Source organism: Marmota monax, unplaced genomic scaffold, assembly GCF_021218885.2.
Source record: "Marmota monax isolate L192 unplaced genomic scaffold, Marmota_monax_Labrador192_F-V1.1 WCK01_AAM20220418_F8-fsc00089, whole genome shotgun sequence".
Lineage (NCBI taxonomy): Eukaryota > Metazoa > Chordata > Mammalia > Rodentia > Sciuridae > Marmota > Marmota monax.
This window is the reverse complement of record NW_026694744.1, coordinates 4958386-4978881: the sequence shown is the minus strand read 5'-3', so window position 1 is coordinate 4978881 and position 20496 is coordinate 4958386. Positions and strand designations below refer to the sequence as shown.

At 39.2% G+C, this 20496-nt stretch overlaps 1 protein-coding gene across 4 annotated transcripts; it reads left to right on the top strand.

The window, feature by feature from the left end:
* The first annotated feature begins 5900 nt into the window (after positions 1-5900).
* Positions 5901-18709, top strand: Tlr8 (toll like receptor 8). Of its 4 annotated transcripts, none has more exons than XM_058572586.1 (4): positions 5917-6028; positions 7053-7191; positions 12191-12267; positions 15541-18709. In XM_058572586.1, the coding sequence occupies exon 4, from the start codon at positions 15547-15549 to the stop codon at positions 18658-18660; it is 3114 nt and encodes a 1037-aa protein (XP_058428569.1). In that variant the 5' UTR covers positions 5917-6028; positions 7053-7191; positions 12191-12267; positions 15541-15546; the 3' UTR covers positions 18661-18709. The 4 variants fall into 4 exon arrangements, with proteins under 4 accessions (XP_046280284.1, XP_058428569.1, XP_046280285.1 ...); XM_058572585.1 differs by having other exon boundaries at positions 5944-6028; positions 6988-7191; XM_046424328.2 differs by lacking the exon at positions 7053-7191 and having other exon boundaries at positions 5901-6028.
* The last annotated feature ends 1787 nt before the right edge of the window (positions 18710-20496 follow it).

Genomic DNA, 20496 nt, shown 5'->3' with positions numbered 1-20496 from the left:
CTGTCTACATCAAAATGTGTTCTATGTCACCTACCCCATAACCATTTTCTCCTTCCACTGGGGAAACAGGTTTCATCAGTTTTATTCCATCTGCTGTATAATCAAGCTTTTCCATTGTGCTGGCTTTTCCTCCTCACCTGAACCCACTGATTTTTAAAGTATCTTCCCTCCAAAGATGTTTGTGGCAGCTTGCTTGTAATTTTTAAAAACTGGTATAAACACAAATGTCAGTAAGTAGGAGATTCATTAAATAAAATCTTACAGCTGTAACAATGAATATTGCATTGCATTAAACAACAACAACAGAAGACAGATCTGCGTGCCCCAAATAGGAAAACATGGTACAGAACAGCACATATTATATGAGCCCATTTGTACAAAAGTATTCTGTACATTTCTGTATGCCAGGATATACATTAAAAAAATCTTGAAGCGTATACACCAAACTGTTAATAATGATTATCCATGTGGAGTGGAATTTGTAGGGCTTTCATATTATATGTTAGACATTCCTGTATTTGGATGTTTAGGACCACATAAGGGTAATAAATATGTAGGTAAAATATTACAATCAGGAATATTTTATAGATAAGAATTTTTCTTAATTCTATCAATACCATCCTCTCTGTATCACCCTTTCATTTTCACCAATATTTACCAAATGATAAGTGTGTAAGACTGGCCTGGATAATTAAAACAGCCCTGGGGCTCAAAAATTTTTACACTCTAAAAAAGAATGTAAGACAGACCCACCAAAATGAAGCCAGAGCACAGTATGGCAAGTGCAATAGAGATTTCAGTTCAAATCTCAGATTTGCTGCTGAATTGGGGTATATTATCGATTCTTTGCATGCCTGTTTGTTCTTCTGAAAATGGGATTATAGTAACAAGTAAAAATAAGCATGAATTAAAAATGGGTTCAGTCTTAGATAGGTACCTTGTGCAAAGGATGCCATTTGATCTTAAATTGCTTAGAGTTAGGCAGGAACCTGGGGAGACAACTCTGATTTCACATCTGCCAGCAGGACCTGGTTAGAGAAGGTACCAGTAGAGAAGGGCAGGACACTGTTAGGCTGTGTCCTAAATGCTTGTGGCCACAGAGGCCCCCCCAAGATCACAGAATGCAAACCCCCATGATTTACAGAGTTAGGGTCAAGTGGAGGCGGAAGACATCTGTTTTGGAAGCATAAGACTTGGGGTCTCTCAAGGAGCAAACAGCAGTCACATCAATTGAACAGGTTTCAAGTCCAGGAATATTGTGAGGGAAAGGGGAAAAATTTGATGTATGTTGGAGAGAAACTTGGCCACCAGCTCACTGGTTCATAAATATGGTGATGGTCTGAGTTAAGATGATAGTAATTGCTGCAACAATTTGGAAAGGTTAATCTGAAGTTCTGTGTGGTTGTTGGTGGGGTTGGTGCTGAGTGAGAAGGGCTGTCATTATTGTTTAACCTTCTATCACCTGGCTTCATTCTACCACACTGTCAAAACAACTTTTGAATGTTATTAGTAACCTTCTGTTTGCCAAATTAGGTGACTTTTTTGAAGTTTTGAGACAGGATTTCACTAAGTTGCCCAGACTGACCTTGAACTTGTTGATCCCACCACCTCGGCCTGCCAAGTTGCTGGGATTGTGGATGTGTGCTACTGTTCCTGACTAAATGAGGTGACTTTTTATAGGTCCCTGTCATATTTAACGTTGTTGGGATATTATATAAAGGTTAAGAGCACAAACTCTGGAGCCAATGTAATCTGACTTTTTTTAAATGTCTTTTTGCTTCAGCTTCTTTCTATGAGAAATGGTGGTAGCCACAATCCTTTCATAATAGGCCAAGTTTTTATGGAGGAGTGAAATGGGGCTGTGTGCATGGGGGCAGAACATTCATGGGTGCAACTTGGTAGGAAGAATGCAAAGCAACTTCAAAGACTATAGTACTGGCTGAGGAGGGGAACTGGTCTCTCCAAGAGCTGGAAAGAAAGCCAGAGCCCATCATGAAGGGTCTTCTTCATTTTCCTAAATAGGTTAGATTTTATCCTGAAAGCAGGGGAAATCCTAAGAACTTTTAAAAACAGGAGGTGAGAGCTACATTCTAGAAAAATCTCTTATCTTTTTTCTGGCTTGTTCTCATCCCTGGGGTACTCATTGCCTGTCTCCTTTGACAGCTCAACACATTGACTGAACACTTGATAACTTCTGGCTTTTCACTTAGGACAGTCACATAGGGAGGAGCTGAAAGAACACAAGAGCAGAACTTGAGCAGTGAGAGTTCCAACACTCACTTTCCCACTATTGCACCCTTGACCTTTGGTTTCAATTCCCTCATCCATGAGATAACAGGACTTTTCCAGTTTTAACCTGTTATGGTTCTTGGAGGTGTCTTGGGCCATTATTTGGGAGTCACTGACTTGAGAAAATACAGAAAAATATAACAATTTTTAGAAGACTCTGGTTTTCAGATAATTACCCTGATAAAGATGGACTCAGAAAAGGAATCTGTACAAGACTGTGGATACCTTGCCTTATCCCTGCACTTAGGCAGCCACAGTTGCCATTAGAAGGGGCAGACTCATTCATCATGGTGAAATGGGCTTCAGTTTGGTTTAGCTGGACCGCCATGTACAGTTGCACAGTTGGCTCTGCACAAGGCTACTTGGCAATATGGCCAGGCAAGCCCAGCTCCATGCCCTGATTTGGAGCTATATTAGCCCACAGGAAGAGTGTTGTTAGCTACCGAGTTCATCCAGAGAGTCACCATTTTCTAATGGGCACTGAGAAGTTTTATAGGCTATCACCTTCAGCTTTTATTTCAATTGAAAAATAATAGCACATATGGAAAACAACCAACAGAGGTTGGGGATGAGTGTAATAGAGTGGGTGGAAGTTAGAGTCCGTGTGAAGACTGAGAGGGCTCGGGAAGAGTGGGTTAAGGAGCTTCTATGGTTTAAGTGTTTGTGTCCCCTCCAAAATTCTCATTGAAACTTAATTCCCAGTGCAAAGGTACAAAGAAGTGGGGGCTTAGTATTAGGCCCCAAGGGCTCCCTTCTCATCAATGGATTACTGCCTTATAAAAAGGCTCAAGTTCACCCCTTCCATCCTTTCCACTATAGGAGGATACAGGGTTTACTCCCTCCCTCCAGAAGATGCAGCAACAAGGTACCTACTAGGAAGCAGAGAACAACCTCACCAAGTAACCAAACCTGCTGGTCCCTTGATTTTGGCCTTCCCAGCCTCCAGAACTGTGATAAATTAATTTCTATTGTTTATAAATTACCCAGTCTGTGGTATTTTGTTTTGAAGCACAAACAAGGACAGGGACCCAGGAGTGAGGACGGAAGACTAAGACGAGGGCATAAGCTGGGAATTGTGAGCATTAGTACAGGATAAAGGTATAATAAGAAGAACAGCTATACTCATTGAATGCTTTCTTTGTGCCACATATTTTTCTGAGTTCCATGAGTGAGAACACATTTAATCCTCAAGTCTACTATATGAGAAAGGTACTATGATTATTACGTTATTTTCATTCAAGAGATGAGAACACCGAGGCTCAGAGAGACTCATCTGCTGGTGATGTGGGTATCTAGGATGTGGATGCTATCTGGTAGATCTTCTCCCCTCCATTTTGGAATAAAGACCTGTGACAGCATAGATGGCATGGGGAGAAAAAGGGAAGATTGGCACAGGAGATTCCTAAAAGCTTTGTGCTTCACAGGGCAGAGCAGGGCAGGCAAAGTAGGCCTGGGCACCAAGGGCAGTTTCTGGGCTTGGGCAGAGGCTCAGATCACCTGACCGCTTTGCACACTGGATGGAACTTTTGGTTCACAGTGCCCTTCCTGTCCTGCTGCCAATTTCATTTTCATTTTCACCTTCCATGGTACTGATAGTGGGGGGAAACCATGAAAACTCATTTGTTGCAAACAATTAGCTTATTTTTATAAGTTCACCTGGCATAGACACTAGATGGTATGTGTATATATACATATATGTATACACACACATAACAAATATATAAACATATTTTATAAGATTCTCTGATTGTTCTACAATTGACTGGCACTTGGTGGCCTAGAAGCCAGCACATGAGACTCTGGCTTTTCTAGAAAGACTGAAAAACTCTAGCCCCAAGAAGCCTCACTCGGTCCACTACTGGAAGTAATTTTTACTTACTTTCTCTGCTTTATTTGTGAGCAAATGTTTCAAGGGAAACCAAGAGACTGAGAGGTGGCCAGATGATGTCTTTGAGCTCACAATCAAAAAGACTTTTGGTTAGCCCACAAATAAATACCCAGGATACACTCTGATGTCATGGGAATTGCTTCCCAAACTATGCAACATATCTTGATTTGTTTTGGGTCATTAGAGGTCAATTTTGGGAATGGCCACCCAAGCAATTTTGTGACTTCTGAAAGGCATTCTTCATAATAAGGCTTTTCATAGTCTGTCTGTCTGTCTGTCTGTCTCTCTCTCTCTCTCTCTCTCTCTCTGTGTGTAACCCCTGTCCACCTTGTCTCCAACATAATTTTCTCCCATTCAGGGGGTGTAAAACAAGGTGAAACACATTACATCTCATTCCAAACATTGTTCCTTTGGCCAGGGATCAGTACATTTTTCGTAGAAGGTCAGATAATAAATATTTAGGCTTCTCAGGTCAAGAAGCAAATTTCTCATGTTATGTATACACCTACATAGTAACAGAAAAGCAAATTTAGTTCCTTAATTTAAAAAAATTAAAATATAATAAAAATAATTGAAGGCAGTTTTTCAGTATGTGTCCAGTAACAGGAAGAATAGAATTACTTTTGAAGGAGACAACATTTTAATTAATTGGAGTTTAGTGTTCCTTTTCATCAGATCAATTGCCAATTGTTCATCTATAAAATTTCTTTTTCACTTGTGGATCAGAGTTGGCTCAAACATTGCAGCTTGCTGACTTCTGTTCTTGATTAAACCTGAGGCCCTGGGTCTTAAGTCAAATTCACTTATCAGACCAGATCAAGAAAAGTAGATTCTTCAGCCTCATAAAAGTTCATCAACCCTTCACTCACTTATTCATTCAATGAATAATTATTGAACTTTTACTATATGCCAGGTGCTGGGTGAAGTACAAGGTCACTCAAGGGAAAGACTCTCTTTGCAGCCATAGCCTGGTGGGTTACCCACACCCACCTGTGTTGTGTGCTGTCTTGTAAATATGTGGAAGACAGGTGAAGCCATACTTGGGTTATATACCTACATCTGTGAGTTACACATCAAAAGATGAGTTTATAAATTCAGTATAAAGTTGGCTGATTTTTTGTTTGTTTGTTTTTGGTACCAGGGATTGAACCTGGAGGCATTAACCACTGAGCTACATTCTCAACCCTTTTTATTTTATTATTATTTTTAAATTTTCAGACAAGGTCTCACTAAGTTGCTTAGGACTTTGCTAAGTTGTTGAGGCTGGCTTTGAACTTGTGGTCCTCCTGCCTCAGCCTCCTAAGCCTGTAGGATTACAGGCATGCACTACCATGCTCTGTTTGTGGTCATGATTTTAGCACTACCAAAAAAAAAAAAAACTAAAATTTTCTCACTACAATGAAAAAGTTCTCCCATTTTCTCACCCTCATTTTCCCCCAAACCTGCTCTCCAGAAAAAATTATATTACCATTTGGGTGAGGATCTTCTGAGCCACTCCCCATCTATACATGCACACACACACATATATACACCAACTCACAAAAAATGTGCTGTTTATATCTGATTTGGGTTCTATTTATATAATTTTATAAATGACTTTTTCCCCAATTTCAGTTTCCAAATTTTAAAGCACAGTCAATAAATGATTTAGCAAGAGTTAAGAAATCACTAGTTCCCTTCTTCCCACATAAACTTCTGCAAACCACATGTTCTGTTCTGCTGATGGTAAAGTGAGCCATTTCAGGAAGTGAGCCAGTCTCTTCTCTTCATGCACCTAGTGCACAGAGGAAACCAGCTGATGCTGCTTCAAGTTGTGGAGTGAGAAACTAGAAGAGGCATCAACAAAAAGGGGTAAACCATGCCTATTATTTTATGAAAGCTTTCCAACAAAATAGAATTTCTGTCACAGAGATCTGGGTTGGTGGTTATTCATAGGAACGCAGAAAGAAATAGATTGTTTATAAGTATAAAAAGGTAAAATATTATAACAACCCTGAATGGAGGCAAAAAGGCTTTAATTTGTATGGATGTTAATATAAAGTAATTAAAGAGTAATGCAGAAAGTTGAATGAAGTGATAATCTTATTGTTTTGAACAAGAAAACAAGACAATTCCAAGATAGAAATTGAACTGGAATATTACTTTCTGCCAACATTCTCTTCTAGAACAAAAGAGTCAGAGAGGGAGAGAAAAATTTTTATCTTGCTATATTATAGAAAAAGACAAACTCCCTTCACATGTGTGGATTAGTTTCTAGAGGCCTAGTGAAGCTGTGCTTAATATAATTACTAAAATCTTAAAGTTCAATATTAATGGCTACTTTTCTTGTTCAAAGTTTTAAAGTAACATTACTACTTCTAGAATTATTATTCTACAGTGTCTAGTCATAGTTTGTGTATTATCAAAACTATAATACTGTTTTGTATTATCAAAAACTCTCAGATTAAGGGCCTGGCTTGTAGCTCAGTGGTAGAGTGCTTGCCTAGCACCTGTGAGGCACTGGGTTTGATCTTCACCACCACATGAATAAATAAATTATAGAGTTTTTTTTTAAACTCTCAGATTGAAAAACTTTAGTAGTCTTGTAAGATGATATAGAAAATTTAATGAAATTTAAGAGCAATTGAACCTGATTTCAAGAGAACTTCATTCAAAATTTACCACATGCTTTTTTCTCTATCATTTAGTGCTTATTTATGTCCTTGGAGTTTTGCAACAATTTTTCAACAATTTGATGTATATTTAAGTCTTCTTGAAGTTAATGTTTATTCTCAACATCCATAATGGATTTTTTTTTTTTTTGGTACCAGGGATTGAACTCAGGAGTGCTCAACCACTGAGCCAAATCCCCAGCCTTAATTTGTATTTTATTTAGAGACAGGGTCTCATTGAACTGCTTAGCACCTCACTTTTGCTGAGGCTGGCTTTGAACTCATGATCCTCCTGCCTCCACCTCCTGAGCTGCTGGATTACAGGTGTGCGCCACGGTGCTTGGCCCATTATGGATCTTAAAGGTGAATTAATTTCGCACTAAAATTTTATTACACTTTACAAAATGACTGTAGTGGCCCAAGTCAGCCAATGACAGATATGAAATTGCAGTTGAAATCATCCCATTTCTATTTGATAAGTTACTATGATGATCAATATAATTGTATCACAAGAAAGCAAAATATAGAATAATAATAGAATCAAATTAAACTTGGGAAAATGCCTATCTTGCTCCCTCTGATGGTACATGGAGGTCAAGGACCTTTATGCTACATTTTAGAATCACAGAGAACTTTACGAAGTCCTGCTGCTGAGGGTGAACCTCAGACATACAAAATCAGAATCTCTGAGGGTGGGTCTATGCATTTGTAGCTTTTAAAATTCACAGTCATCTCCAGTGTGCAGCCAAAGTTAAGAACCCCAGGAAGTTTTTGGTCTTTTCATTACAGAACCACCTTGGTTTGATTTCAGAAAGCAATATAAAAGTTCTGGGCATACTAATCTTACAAGCTGAAACTGTGAATAAGGGTGAGGGCAATTGATAGAGTTCATTCTCTTCCTTCAAGCATACCTTTTCCTCCTTTCATGTAATAATTCTAAAAACTGCAGAGTTGATAAGAGAGGAGGCAGTCCTATGGGAAACCTTAGATTCACAGAGGATCATGGTGTGTCTTTGAGGGGAAGAGGTTGTGATCCATGGTTGTCTTTAAAATTGGGTTGGACAATATTTGTAAGGGCATTTTAGTGTTGTCTAAAAGGTTCATTGGGGGCAGGGAGTGCCTTTCAAAAGATTGTCTTTTGAGTTCAAATGAATTATTGAATGGAATTGAAGAACTTGTTATTTTTAAACTCTTGGCTCCAATTGATGACCATTCAAGACCTGTAAAGACAGAGTAAATTTAAATGCATACCTGTGATTCCACATAGGCATTAGCAGATACACGCTGTATTGTCTTTACAAATTGTTACAAATGGCTGCTAGTTGGTGCATACGTATAAAATCAGTGGATTTACTGTTCTTCTGCATAATGTCTGAGAATCTGGAAGTTCTCTCTGGTAGCCTGATCAGTGCAGAAAGGAAAGGTGGAAAATCTGCCCAGCTTTTTAATCCTGTAGATTCTAGATATGACTGTGATATCTCTACTGACAATTTAAACCAGATTACTTCAAACTAGCCCCTCAATTCCAGTGTTCCTGATTCATTAAGTACTCAGGTAGATCTAGGCTTGATTTAAGCTCTGCTACCTAGTGACTTTGGGTAAATTAACCTCTCTGAGTCTCCCTTTCCATGTCTGTGAAGTAGGGGCTTATGATACCACACACCTCATTGATTTTTAAGGATTGAATGAGAAAATGCATGACTTGCACTTTCCCCAATGTTTGCCTCATGATAAAGCCCTCCACTATACTCCCTACCATATTCCTGGGATGCAAATGGCATAATTTTTCATATTTTATGTATGTGAAATCAGGATCCATCTCTTCCATAATGGATATATTTAATGTCACATTTTCTTTTGTCTTCCTAAGCTGTTTGTGAATCCATAAAATTTGGAATTGATAAAATAAAGTATGTACTATTAATTGTAAATTTCATGTAGCATGATAAAATCCTGTCTGCATCACCAGCAGTAGGACCATCTCTAGAGACAAGTATACCTAGGGAGATGGTCTGAGGAAAATAATACCCTGGCAAAGAGAAATCCAGCTAATCCTGAAGAAAGCCTTTGAAGGAAGAAGGAAGGAATCATTTTTTGCAAAATGGCTGCTGCCTGCAACCTACAAAGGGCTATGACAAGATTTTTTTTTTAAATGGCATAATCCAGGAGGTAGCACTAGGTCCCTCCTACCATTCACTGTGGATTGTGTAAGATTTATTTCAGTCTCACCTGGGGGTGCTGCTTCTTTTGTGTCCACACACCTAGTCTCTGCCCCACCTAAGGCCCTCCTCAGGGTGGGTTCTGGGAATGGCCCCTCAGCTTACTTTGACCCTCAGGGAGCAAGTCCTCAGATAAGGGACACTTTTTGAACTGCTATTCAAACTGCTCTGATGTCTTTAAAATGTATGTTAAGTGTCCTATGGGGTCCAATTTGAAATGTAATATTTGGGTTAGGACTGACAGTGGTTGTTATCCTTGTGTTACTTGGTTCCTTCAGAACCTGAAGGAGAGAATTGGTGGGTTGTAGACCATGGACCCAACCAAAGACAGATGATGTACAGGAAACAGGGAAAAAAAAAAAAAAACACTGTGAAACCACTTCCTCAGTAGCAACAACTCTATATGTCAGAGAGAAGAGAAGTTAGCAGGTATTTTTTTTTTCATGATTCGTATTCTTTAAAAAAAAAGAAATGGGTTCTGTTTTGAAATATGTGAATCACACAGGCCTAGTCATCCTCTCTAGGGAGTTCCATGCAGTGTGTTCATGGATATGGCCAGTATACAAGGCTTTTCTGGTAGGTTTAATTTGTCCACCAGTGTGTTCCATCAAACAATCTTATTTTCTTAAACATTTTATGGGGGTACTGATGATTGAACACAGGGGTGCTTTATCACTGAATCACATACCCAGAATTTTCTAGTTTTTATTTATTTACTAAATTACTGAGGCTTGCCTTGAGCTTTGCAGTGCTACTGCCTTAGCCTCCAAAGCTGCTGGAAATACAGTTGTGTGCCACAATGCCCAGCCAGATCAGGTTTTGCTGCCAAATAAATTATGGGAGGAAAAATTTTTGTGGTGCTCAGACTTTTAAAGATTTCACGATTGCAGAGAGGAGATTGAAAATCTGTTAAAAATAGTATTAAGAAAATAAGCCAAGTTGGGTACAGTGGCACATGCTTGTAATCCCAGCAGCTCGGGAGGTTGAGACAGGAAGATCACAAGTTCAAAGCCAGTCTCAGCAACAGTGAGGTATTAAGCAACTCAGTGAGACCCTGTCTCTAAATAAAATATGAAACAGGGCTAAGGATGTGGCTCAGTGGTTGAGTGCCCCTGAGTTCAATCCCCAGTACCAAAAAAAAAAAAAAAAAAAAAAAAAGGAAAAGAAAAAGAAAAAAAAGAAATAATAAACCACCCTCCTGGGGTCAGAAGGCCTACTTCCAGCAACTGCTTCTCTTCTGATTGTTTTCTTTTTGCCTCTTTCCATCTTTGTTTTTCATGCTCATGCCTGGTGCCGCCCATTTCATAGCAGTGGTGGTCCAATAAAGTGTTGATTAAAGCTCCAGTTGTAAGAACAGGGCCTCCCACCTGATGAGGCTTACCATGGATAAGGGTTGTGAGTCCACTTGTTGATCAGGCTGTGCCTAATGTAATCTGGAGACATCTGCTACCATGTAGGGCCAGGACTAGAGGAAGTGAGCGAAGCACTCATTTTAGGTGCAAAATTTAAGGGAGAGACAAGTGAGCCAAAAAGCTGAGTAATGGAACTGAAACAACATTTGGTTCTGAAAAACTTTTAAACGTGTCTTACATTTTTATGAAACACATGTGAATAAGTAATTTTACATTTCAAAAAAAGATTAATGATATTTTAATGCTATATTTTTTAAAAAATCACAGAATGCATACTTATTTTAGTAAACAGATTTTTATTGGAACAAGAGCCAGACAGAGGGAGAGCAATCGAAGCAGTGTCTTGCAAGTACAGGGTCAGGTCCTCTCTTTTTAAAAAATATGTATCTTTTGTTCATTATAGATTTTCATTCTTTTAAAGACTATGCATCTTTTTTTAATATTTAGTTATTTTTTTAGTTTTTGGAGGACACAACATCTTTGTTTGTATGTGGTGCTGAGAATGGAACCTGGGCGGCATGCATGCCAGGTGAGCGCGCTACCGCTTGAGCCACATCCCCAGCCCAAGACTATTCATCTTGATCATCAAGTTTTTCAATGCTCCCCTATGTTTTGCCTCACCCTGGCCCTGCTACTGTGATTTTCTGTTGTCCCAAAGCGAGATCCTCTGATCTTCTGTCTCGGATGCTGGAGTGGAATGTTCAGATGACAACAGATATCAGAGTTCCCAGAGCTGAGGCAGGGCTACTGGGCTCCATACACAGACTATGACATCATTCAGCCCCAGCTGGCATGTCACCTCCAAGGTGCCTGCTGCCTCCAGGTCTTGCATCTTCCCAAGGTTCTGTGGGGTAAATTGACTTTTCTCAGCTTGGCCCAAAGACTTTAGCCTTCTCTGGTCTGCTCTGTCATGTACTACTCATCTGTCTCCTTTCCATTTTCCTGACCTTCTTACATATTTAAACACTGCTGGTGTCTCCTTTCAGCTTTCTTTGCTTTGTAGGTTCTATTCCTTTACTTTTGGTTTAATGGGAGCATTCAGCTGCCATATTCAACCAATGGAAGCAGGCTGGAAGCTTCTCTCTCTCTCTCTCTCTCTCTCTCTCTCTCTCTGTCTATTTGCATAGTTGCAGTTTTTTCTCTATTGTCTTTGCATAGTTTCCATTTCACTTTTCCCAGGCTGGGTGGTTTTTATTTATTAGTTATACCACAGGGACAGCAAATTTTGAGGCTAGGGGTGTAGCTCAGTGGTAGAACACCAATCTAACATGTATGAGGCTCTGTGTTCCATCCCCAGCACTGGAGGGGGGAAAGAGTGAATTCTCACTTCATCTGGGATCAGATTCCCACTGATATCCTTTTGGACCTGAGACTTTTGGTAGTCGGAGGCATAGGTGTGGCCAAAACGAAGAACTTGGCTGAGGAAATACAGCTCTTGCTGGCTCTTTGGGCTCTGCTCTCTCTAGGATCCACATGGATGTTATGAGCTGGGGTTCACTCTACTGGGCATTGTTACATGGTGCTCCCCTGGATTTCATCTGAGCACCTAGGAAAATGAGCACTACCAACTCCATGGTCCTGAATGGAATGGAATGTGAAGGCTTGAACAAGCAGTGATTTCTCCTTAACTTCTTCTTCTTTTTTTTTTTTTAGTACTGGAGTTTGAACACAGGGGTGGTTAACTACTGAGCCACATCCCCAAACTCTTTTTATTTTTATTTTTTGAAACAGGGTCTCGCTAAGTTGCTGAAGCTGGCCTTGAACTCAAGATCCTCCTGCCTCATCCTCTGTAGTGGCTGGGATTACAGGTGTGTGCCATCAAACCCAGCTCTCCTCAACTTCTTGGCTAGCTACCTGCTCACTATTTTCCATTGTTGCCATTCATGTCCTTGTCCTGAGTGTACATGTTATTGGTGTTTGTCAACTAATGTTCTTACCTCAGTCATCTTTTTTGGAAGAGTGACACTAGAAACCTCAAGCTATTCACTCAGAAATCTCTTGTGGAGTGTTCTATTGATTTCCATGGCCCATAATTTAAGTTACTTCCAACTCTCTGGGAGGTTATTTTCATCCTGAAAACTTTGCATGAATCCCAAAGGCTCCTTTCTTGGTCTCTAGCGGCCCCTAGAGGTTTTTCTCCTCAATTGTTCTGATTTGTATCAGAGAATTATATTTGAAATTAAATGTGGAGACTTTACTTAGAGGCTAGGGAGGCCACACAGAATTGCCCTGCCCTCTGGACTCCCTGAAGTATTCACCTAAAGATGTCTCACCTACCAGTGGTACTATTTTTATCAGACAAAGGGAAGGGTCAGGAATCTGTCCTTACCCTGACATGTTCCCCATAGACCTCTTTAAAAACTAATGTTTTATTAATTTATAGACAAAAGTTGTAATAGGGATCTGAAAAACACTAACTCAGTCTGATGATAAAGGTCTACATCAACAGGGAAAGCCAGGTTGATAGCATGTATTCTTGAGACAGGAGAGCACTTCACCAGTATGATATTCCTCCCCTAAACCCATGACCCCAGTCTGATTTTGACAAAAACAATAGACAAGTCCAATTGAGGGGCATTTTAATAACCATCCTCTTTCCCATCTTAATTTTTATCCATGGTACTTTCCACTATTGAACATTCTGTCTTTCAACATCCATTCCAAATTGACAGGCATTTTCACTTGTTTTGTTATTTGCTGCATCTCTAGCATGAAAAAGATCCTGAAATAAAATTTACATTTAATAAATGTTTGTTAAATTAGTGAATAGTGAATAAACATAGAATTGTCTTATCCTTTGTAATTGCTACATGGTATTCCACCATAGCAATATACATATTTCAAAATGTCCTGCTATATATCAGAAATATATACAACTTTTAGTTGTAAATTTAAATAAATAATTTTTTGCATTTGGTACTAGGGATTTAATTCAAGGTTCTTTACCACTGAGCTATGTCTCTAGTCCTTTCTTTGGTTTTTATTTTGAGACAGGGTCTCTCTAAGTTGCTGAGTTTGACCTCAAACTTGTGATTCTCCTGACTCAGCCTCCTGAGTCACTGGGATTACAGATGTGCACACCACAACTGGCTAAAAACATAATTGTTTTGAATCCACTCCTCTTGTCTAAATCCCTGGCTTCCTTTGAGTCCTTTACATTTATATGCTTGCTAAGATGAGGGTTGGAAAATGACCATTGAATGGGGCAATATGGAAATACTGAGAACCTCAGCAATATTATCTGTTAGTTCCCTGCTATGTGCCACCCCAATCCTCTTGGTCCTTCCTCTTACTCTGGACTCTGCTGTTGTAAGCAGTTCTATGCAAGCTTCAGCCAACTTCCCAAACTTGAAACCTGATGTACTTTGTCTCAGCCAATGTTACAACTCCCTTGATTTCCATCCCAGGGTTGCTCTAAAGGCACCGCATAGGGAACTCACTGGGATATACTCAGGGCCTTTGCATATGCTGTTACCTTTGACTGAAACATTCTTTTGACCTCGATATTGCTGTATTTGAAAAATAACTTCATGTGTCTGGAAATATCTGAGAGTTCTGCTTCATTTCAATTTTCATCTCATAAGGAGCTGGCTTTTCCTTGACTGTTTGAAGTGGGCAGTAATTATTGACCCTCAGAATAATCAACATCCACATCAAAAATCTTTTGTAACCTAGTCAGGGTATAAGGGTGTTATTGCATCAACCCTAAATTGTAGGAGAATTTCACAAGAAGGAACTTTGGGTTTAACTCATAATAAAGACAGTCTTGAGTTGGGCTTTAGTGAAAATTCTACTTTGGTAAAGTTGGTCTCTAGGTCCAGTGAAATAAGATTTTTAGAGTACTCTTAAGCATAACCTCTGATGAAACCACATTAATCTGCTCATTGCAAATAGTTACCAAAAGTAATACTTCCAGCCCTTCTATCTTAAGAAATGTGCACAAACATTGAGGCACTCTACTGAGTGTTGCAGAAGATGCATGAAAGCATAAAGCACCATGTCTTCCTTACAGAAGTTTCAAAATTAGCAAATAGCTGTTGGTGTCACCATTTGCATGAAAAGGGACATATGAGTAGTAGTTGTTCCATTAACATTTTTTTGAGTGCTATTTACACTTGAGGACGTTATGGCATAAGGATTTCGAAAGAAAATCATGCAGCATGATGGCTAGTTGTGGCAAACAAACAAAAAACCTATTTGGGAATCAGAGTGGCTCAAGTCCCAGTACTACAATGTATCATCCTTCTGAAAGTTATTTAAGTCTCAGAGTTTGTTTCTTCATCTACAGAATATGGATAATAAATGAAACCTACCTCATTGTGCTCCTGTGAGCCTTAACATGGGTGAGGAAGTTTTTAGCACTTTGTTTTGTTATTTTTATCAGCATAAGATGTACACTTTTGGGCTGGGGATATAGCTCAGTTGGTAGAGTTCTTGCCTCACATGTGCAAGGCCCTGGTGAGTTCAATCCCCAGCACCACACACACACACACACACACACACACACACGTGCTCACACAAAGATGTACACTTTCCAGTCCTGTGTGGAGATAAGAGAACTTGATGTGTATCATCATCAGAGAGGTATGGAAAAATAGTGGGAAATGCCAGTAAGAGATATTGTTGGCAATGATACTGTCTTGAGTATCTTAGGTGATATCACATTAGAAACTGGATCTGATCACTCCTTTGAGGCTGGAAAATTTTCATCAAGAGTTGTGTCAACAGGTTGATGCTATAAATACACAGGTGCTATGCTATAGCCTTAATATGAACCAGAGCCATGATTCAGCTGAGACTCAATATGGTAGTGGGGCATCTTGATAATTGCATCTGCAAAAACTTCTCACTGCCTTAATCTCATATAACTTTATTTTCAACTGCTTTTAGTACCCTGAAGCTGAACACGGTAAACAAGTAAAATCATTTGGAACCTCATTTAAGGCAATTTATTTAACTTTTAAGAGAACTTCCAGTTCAAACTCATACGAGTGTGAGGAAGAATTGTTAATTTCATGATGAAATGCCCAGCAAATGTTGCTATTCTAAAATTGTGTTTCTACTTTTGATTTTTCCTTTAGGAAAAGATGTCCTTCTGGTCTTCAATTCTGATCTGCCTTTTCCTGCTTATCTCTGATTCCTGTGAGTTCTTTGCTGAATCGAATTACTCCAGGAGCTATCCTTGTGATGAGAAAAGGCAAAATAACTCCATTATTGCAGAATGTGACAGCCGTCAACTGCAAGAAGTTCCTCAAACAGTGGGCAAATATGTGACAGAACTCGACCTGTCTGATAATTTCATCACACACATAACAAATGAATCGTTTCCAGAGCTTCCATATGTCACTAAAATAAATCTAAACCACAATGCCAATCAAGAGCACTATAATAAAAATCCTGATATGAATAAAAATGGCATGAATATTACAGATGGAGCATTCCTCAATCTAAAATACCTACAGGAGCTACTGCTTGAAGACAACCAGTTAGAGAGAATACCCTTTGGTTTGCCAGAGTCTTTGAGAGAACTTAGTTTAATTCAAAACAATATAATTTCAATAACTAAGAATGATACTTTGGGACTTATGAACTTGGAAAGTCTCTATTTGGGCTGGAACTGCTATTTTGTTTGTAGTGAAACATTTTACATTGAAGATGGGACATTTGAATCCCTTACAAACTTGAAGGTGCTGTCACTGTCTTTCAACACTCTTATCCATGTGCCACCCAAACTACCCAACTCCCTTCGAAAACTTTATCTGAGTAACACCAAGATCAAAACTATAGGTCAAGAAGACTTCAAGGGATTGGTAAATTTAAGATTACTAGATTTAAGTGGGAACTGTCCAAGATGTTTCAATGCACCTTTTCCTTGTACACCTTGTGATGGAAATGCCGCAATTGAGATACATCCTCTTGCTTTTCAAAATCTGACCCAGCTTCTCTACCTAAACCTCTCTAGCACTTCCCTCCGGAAGGTTCCTTCCACCTGGTTTGACAATATGCACTACCTGAAAGTGTTGCATCTCGAATTCAACTATTTAGTGCAAGAAATGGCCTCTGGGGAATTTTTAACAAAGCTGCCCAATTTAAAAATACTCGATTTATCTTTTAACTATGTAAAGACAGAATATTCACAATATATTACTCTTTCCGAAAACTTCTCTAAACTTCAGTCTCTCAAGGCACTGCATTTAAGAGGTTATGTGTTCCAGACACTCAGAGAAGAAGATTTCCGACCTCTAATGGTTCTACCACAACTTCGAACTATCAACTTGGGGATTAACTTTATTAAGCAAATTGATTTTACCCTTTTCCAAAGATTCCCCAAACTGGAAATTATTTACTTGTCAGAAAACAGAATATCACCATTGGTAAGTGATATCAGGCAAACTCCTACAAATGGTTCCTCTTTGCAAAGTCATACCATTAAACGACGCTCCATGGATGCCAAGTTTGACCCACATTCAAATTTTTATCATAACACCAATTCTCTAATGAAGCCACAATGTACTGGTTATGGCAAAGCCTTGGATTTAAGTTTAAACAGTATTTTCTTTATTGGTAAAAACCAATTCAAAGGTTTCAGTGACATTGCCTGTTTAAATCTCTCTGCCAATGGCAATGGCCAAGTATTTAATGGAACTGAATTTTTAGCTGTGCCTCAGGTCAAATACTTGGATTTGACCAACAATAGACTAGACTTTGATGATAACAATGCTCTCCGTGAACTGTCCCACCTGGAAGTTCTAGATCTCAGCTATAATGCACACTATTTCAAAATAGCAGGGGTAACACATCGTCTAGGATTTATCCAAAATTTGACACAGCTCAAAGTTTTGAACCTGAGCTACAACAGCATTTATACTTTAACAGAGGAGAAGGAACTGAAGAGCATGTCCCTGAAGGAATTAGTTTTCACTGGAAACCGCCTTGACCTTTTGTGGAACACCAAAGACAACAGGTACTGGTCCATTTTTAAATGTCTCAGGAACCTGACACGGCTGCACCTGTCTTCTAATAACCTCCAGAATATCCCAAATGAAGCATTCCTTAACTTGCCAGCCAATCTCACTGAACTGTACATAAATAATAATCTGTTAAATTTCTTTAACTGGACACTACTCCAGAAGCTTCCATATCTCCTCTTGCTTGACTTAAGTGGAAACGAGCTGTCCTCTTTAACTAACAGCCTATCTAAATCTACACCTTCTCTTCAGACACTGCTGCTGAGCCGGAACAAGATTGCCCACCTTCCCTCTGGCTTTTTTTCCGAAGCCAGCCATCTGGTGCACCTCGATTTAAGTTTCAACTTGATAAAAATGATCAACAAATCCACACTTCAGACAAAGACCACTACCAATTTAGCTCTTTTGGAACTAGGCAGAAACCCTTTTGACTGTACCTGTGACATTGGAGATTTTCGAAGTTGGATAGATGAAAATCCAAATGTCACAATTCCTAGATTGATAGATGTCATTTGTGCCAGTCCTGGGGACCAGAGAGGGAAGAGCATTATGAGCCTAGAGCTGACAACATGTGTTTCAGATACCATTGCAGCCATACTCTTTTTCTTCACGTTCTTTATCACTACCATGGTTATGCTGGCTGCCCTGGCTCACCACCTGTTCTACTGGGATGTCTGGTTTATCTACCATATGTGTGTTGCAAAGATCAAAGGTTACAGGACTCTTTCCACATCCCAAACTTTCTATGATGCTTACATTTCTTATGACACCAAAGATGCCTCTGTTACTGATTGGGTAATCAATGAGCTGCGCTACCACCTTGAAGAGAGTGAAGGGAAAAATGTTCTCCTTTGTCTACAGGAGAGGGACTGGGACCCGGGGTTGGCCATCATTGATAACCTCATGCTCAGCATAAACCAGAGCAAGAAAACGATATTCATTTTAACCAAAAAATATGCCAAAAGCTGGAATTTTAAAACAGCTTTCTACTTGGCATTACAGAGGCTAATGGATGAGAACATGGATGTGATTATATTTATCCTGCTAGAGCCAGTGCTACAGCATTCTCAGTACTTGCGACTGCGACGGCGGATCTGCAAGAGCTCCATCCTCCAGTGGCCTGACAACCCCAAGGCAGAAGGCTTGTTTTGGCAAAGTCTGAAAAATGTAGTCTTAACTGAAAATGACTCACGATATAATAATCTGTATGTTGATTCCATTAGGCAATACTAAGTGATGTTAAGCCATGTTTTGACACCATAATAAAAATTCAAGGCAATGACCCTTCTCGCTTAGGTATCTATTACTGTGTAACAAGTTACCACACAACCTAGAGGCTTAAAACAACCCATGTTTGTGATCTCATAGTCCCTGGAAGTCAAGAGACCAGATGCAGCCTAACTGGGTCCTTTGTCACAAGGTCTCTCAGAGGCAGCATTCCAAGAATTGGCCAGGGCCACAGACATCTCTGGGATTGGGACCCACTTTCAAGCTCACATCTATGTGGTCATTTTCAGGATTCAATTTCTTCTGGACTATTGACCAAATGCTGCTCTCAGGTACCTGCCAGGTGGACCTCTCTCACAAAGCAGCTGGTTTCATCAATGCCAGCAAGAGAGAGGGGTTGCTAGCGACATTAAATCATGTGTAATTAAATGACATTAAATTATGTGTGATCTATTCAGGGAAATGATACCCCAATACTTGGACCATATTCTATTTGTTAAAAGTCAACCACAGATCCCACCAGCTTCATGGGAATGACCACTGAAGTCCAGGGAAAACAGCAGAACTGGTGGGACTGTGATCACCTCAGTCTGTGGAAATCAGTCTATGACAGATCAGTGGTTGACTTAGACAATCATCAACAGTTTCCCCTGGACTACCATCCAGCCTGCCATCTTGGTCATACTGTGAATGCCAGGAGGTATGTATCATTGTGGCCTCTTAGCAATCAGCCTACAACACCTGCTTTTTAATATATAAGAACTTATGGCACTGTTAATTAATGTTTCTGATTAGACTGATCATAAATGTTATGGCTACATGGTTATATTATGCTATGATTGAATTAGCCTTTCTTTTACAATAACTTTTAGAGATATTGGCTATAATGTTTGACTTTTAAGGTTTAGATGTCATGTAAAGGCTGAAGTGGATAGGTTTTAGTATCTTTTATTTCTTAACCATTTTTTTTAAAAATGTATGCATCTACACTGAAAGCTTTTGGAGTATTTGTTAATTTCCCACTGCTGTAAATCTTAAGATGAATGATTAAACTTTCTTCATTTTACAAGACAAGTGTATGATATGTATATAATAGGGAAATTAAGCTATACTATAAAAGAAATTGTCACCTATGCTGGGTTTTTGAGAATTCTTTTTGGAAAAAAATATCATCAGTAGAAATCAAAGGAAAAGCCATTTTTATATTAAGATAATTATTAATACAGAAATTAATTCTTTCTTAATTTCAGACTCAGAAAATATAAAATCAGGTGTCTGTTGGTACCCTTTACATAATCTTCCCAAATAAAGCCATTTGGCTTCCTCACCACTACTACTAGCCCCATAGTTCCTGCACAGCAGGTCATTGCACCCTCAATCCAGTATCAATCTTGAATCAGCTTATGAAATCTACTTGAGAATAACTGGACCTTAACTAAGCATAAGAAAATAAAGTGCCTTCAGCATGAAAAGAAGAATCACCTCCATTGCATCATTCTTCCTAAAATATAATAGCCTCTTTGTTAATCTTGCAGGATGAGTTATCTTTAAATGTGTATGTCTAAGCAATTGACCCAAACAGTATGTCACGATGTTATCTAATATGGACAAAGTAAAAATCAACACAAGTTTGCCAAAGAGAATTTAATTTTGTCATATTGAACCCTATTTTGTTGCCATGGTAAGTTTTTAGGGAGATATTTATGGCTGTGCTTGTTGTGGCCTGGGGATAAAAATTTAAAAGGCAAGATTGAGTTGAATCTGTGGTGGTGCATGCCTACAATGCCAGCAACTTGGGAGACTGAGGCAGGAGGATCACAAGTTTGAGGCCAACCTCAGCAA

Excerpts from the sequence above, each read along its gene's own strand:
- Tlr8 (XM_046424328.2), top strand. The coding sequence starts at position 15,547 with ATGTCCTTCTGGTCTTCAATTCTGATCTGCCTTTTCCTGCTTATCTCT.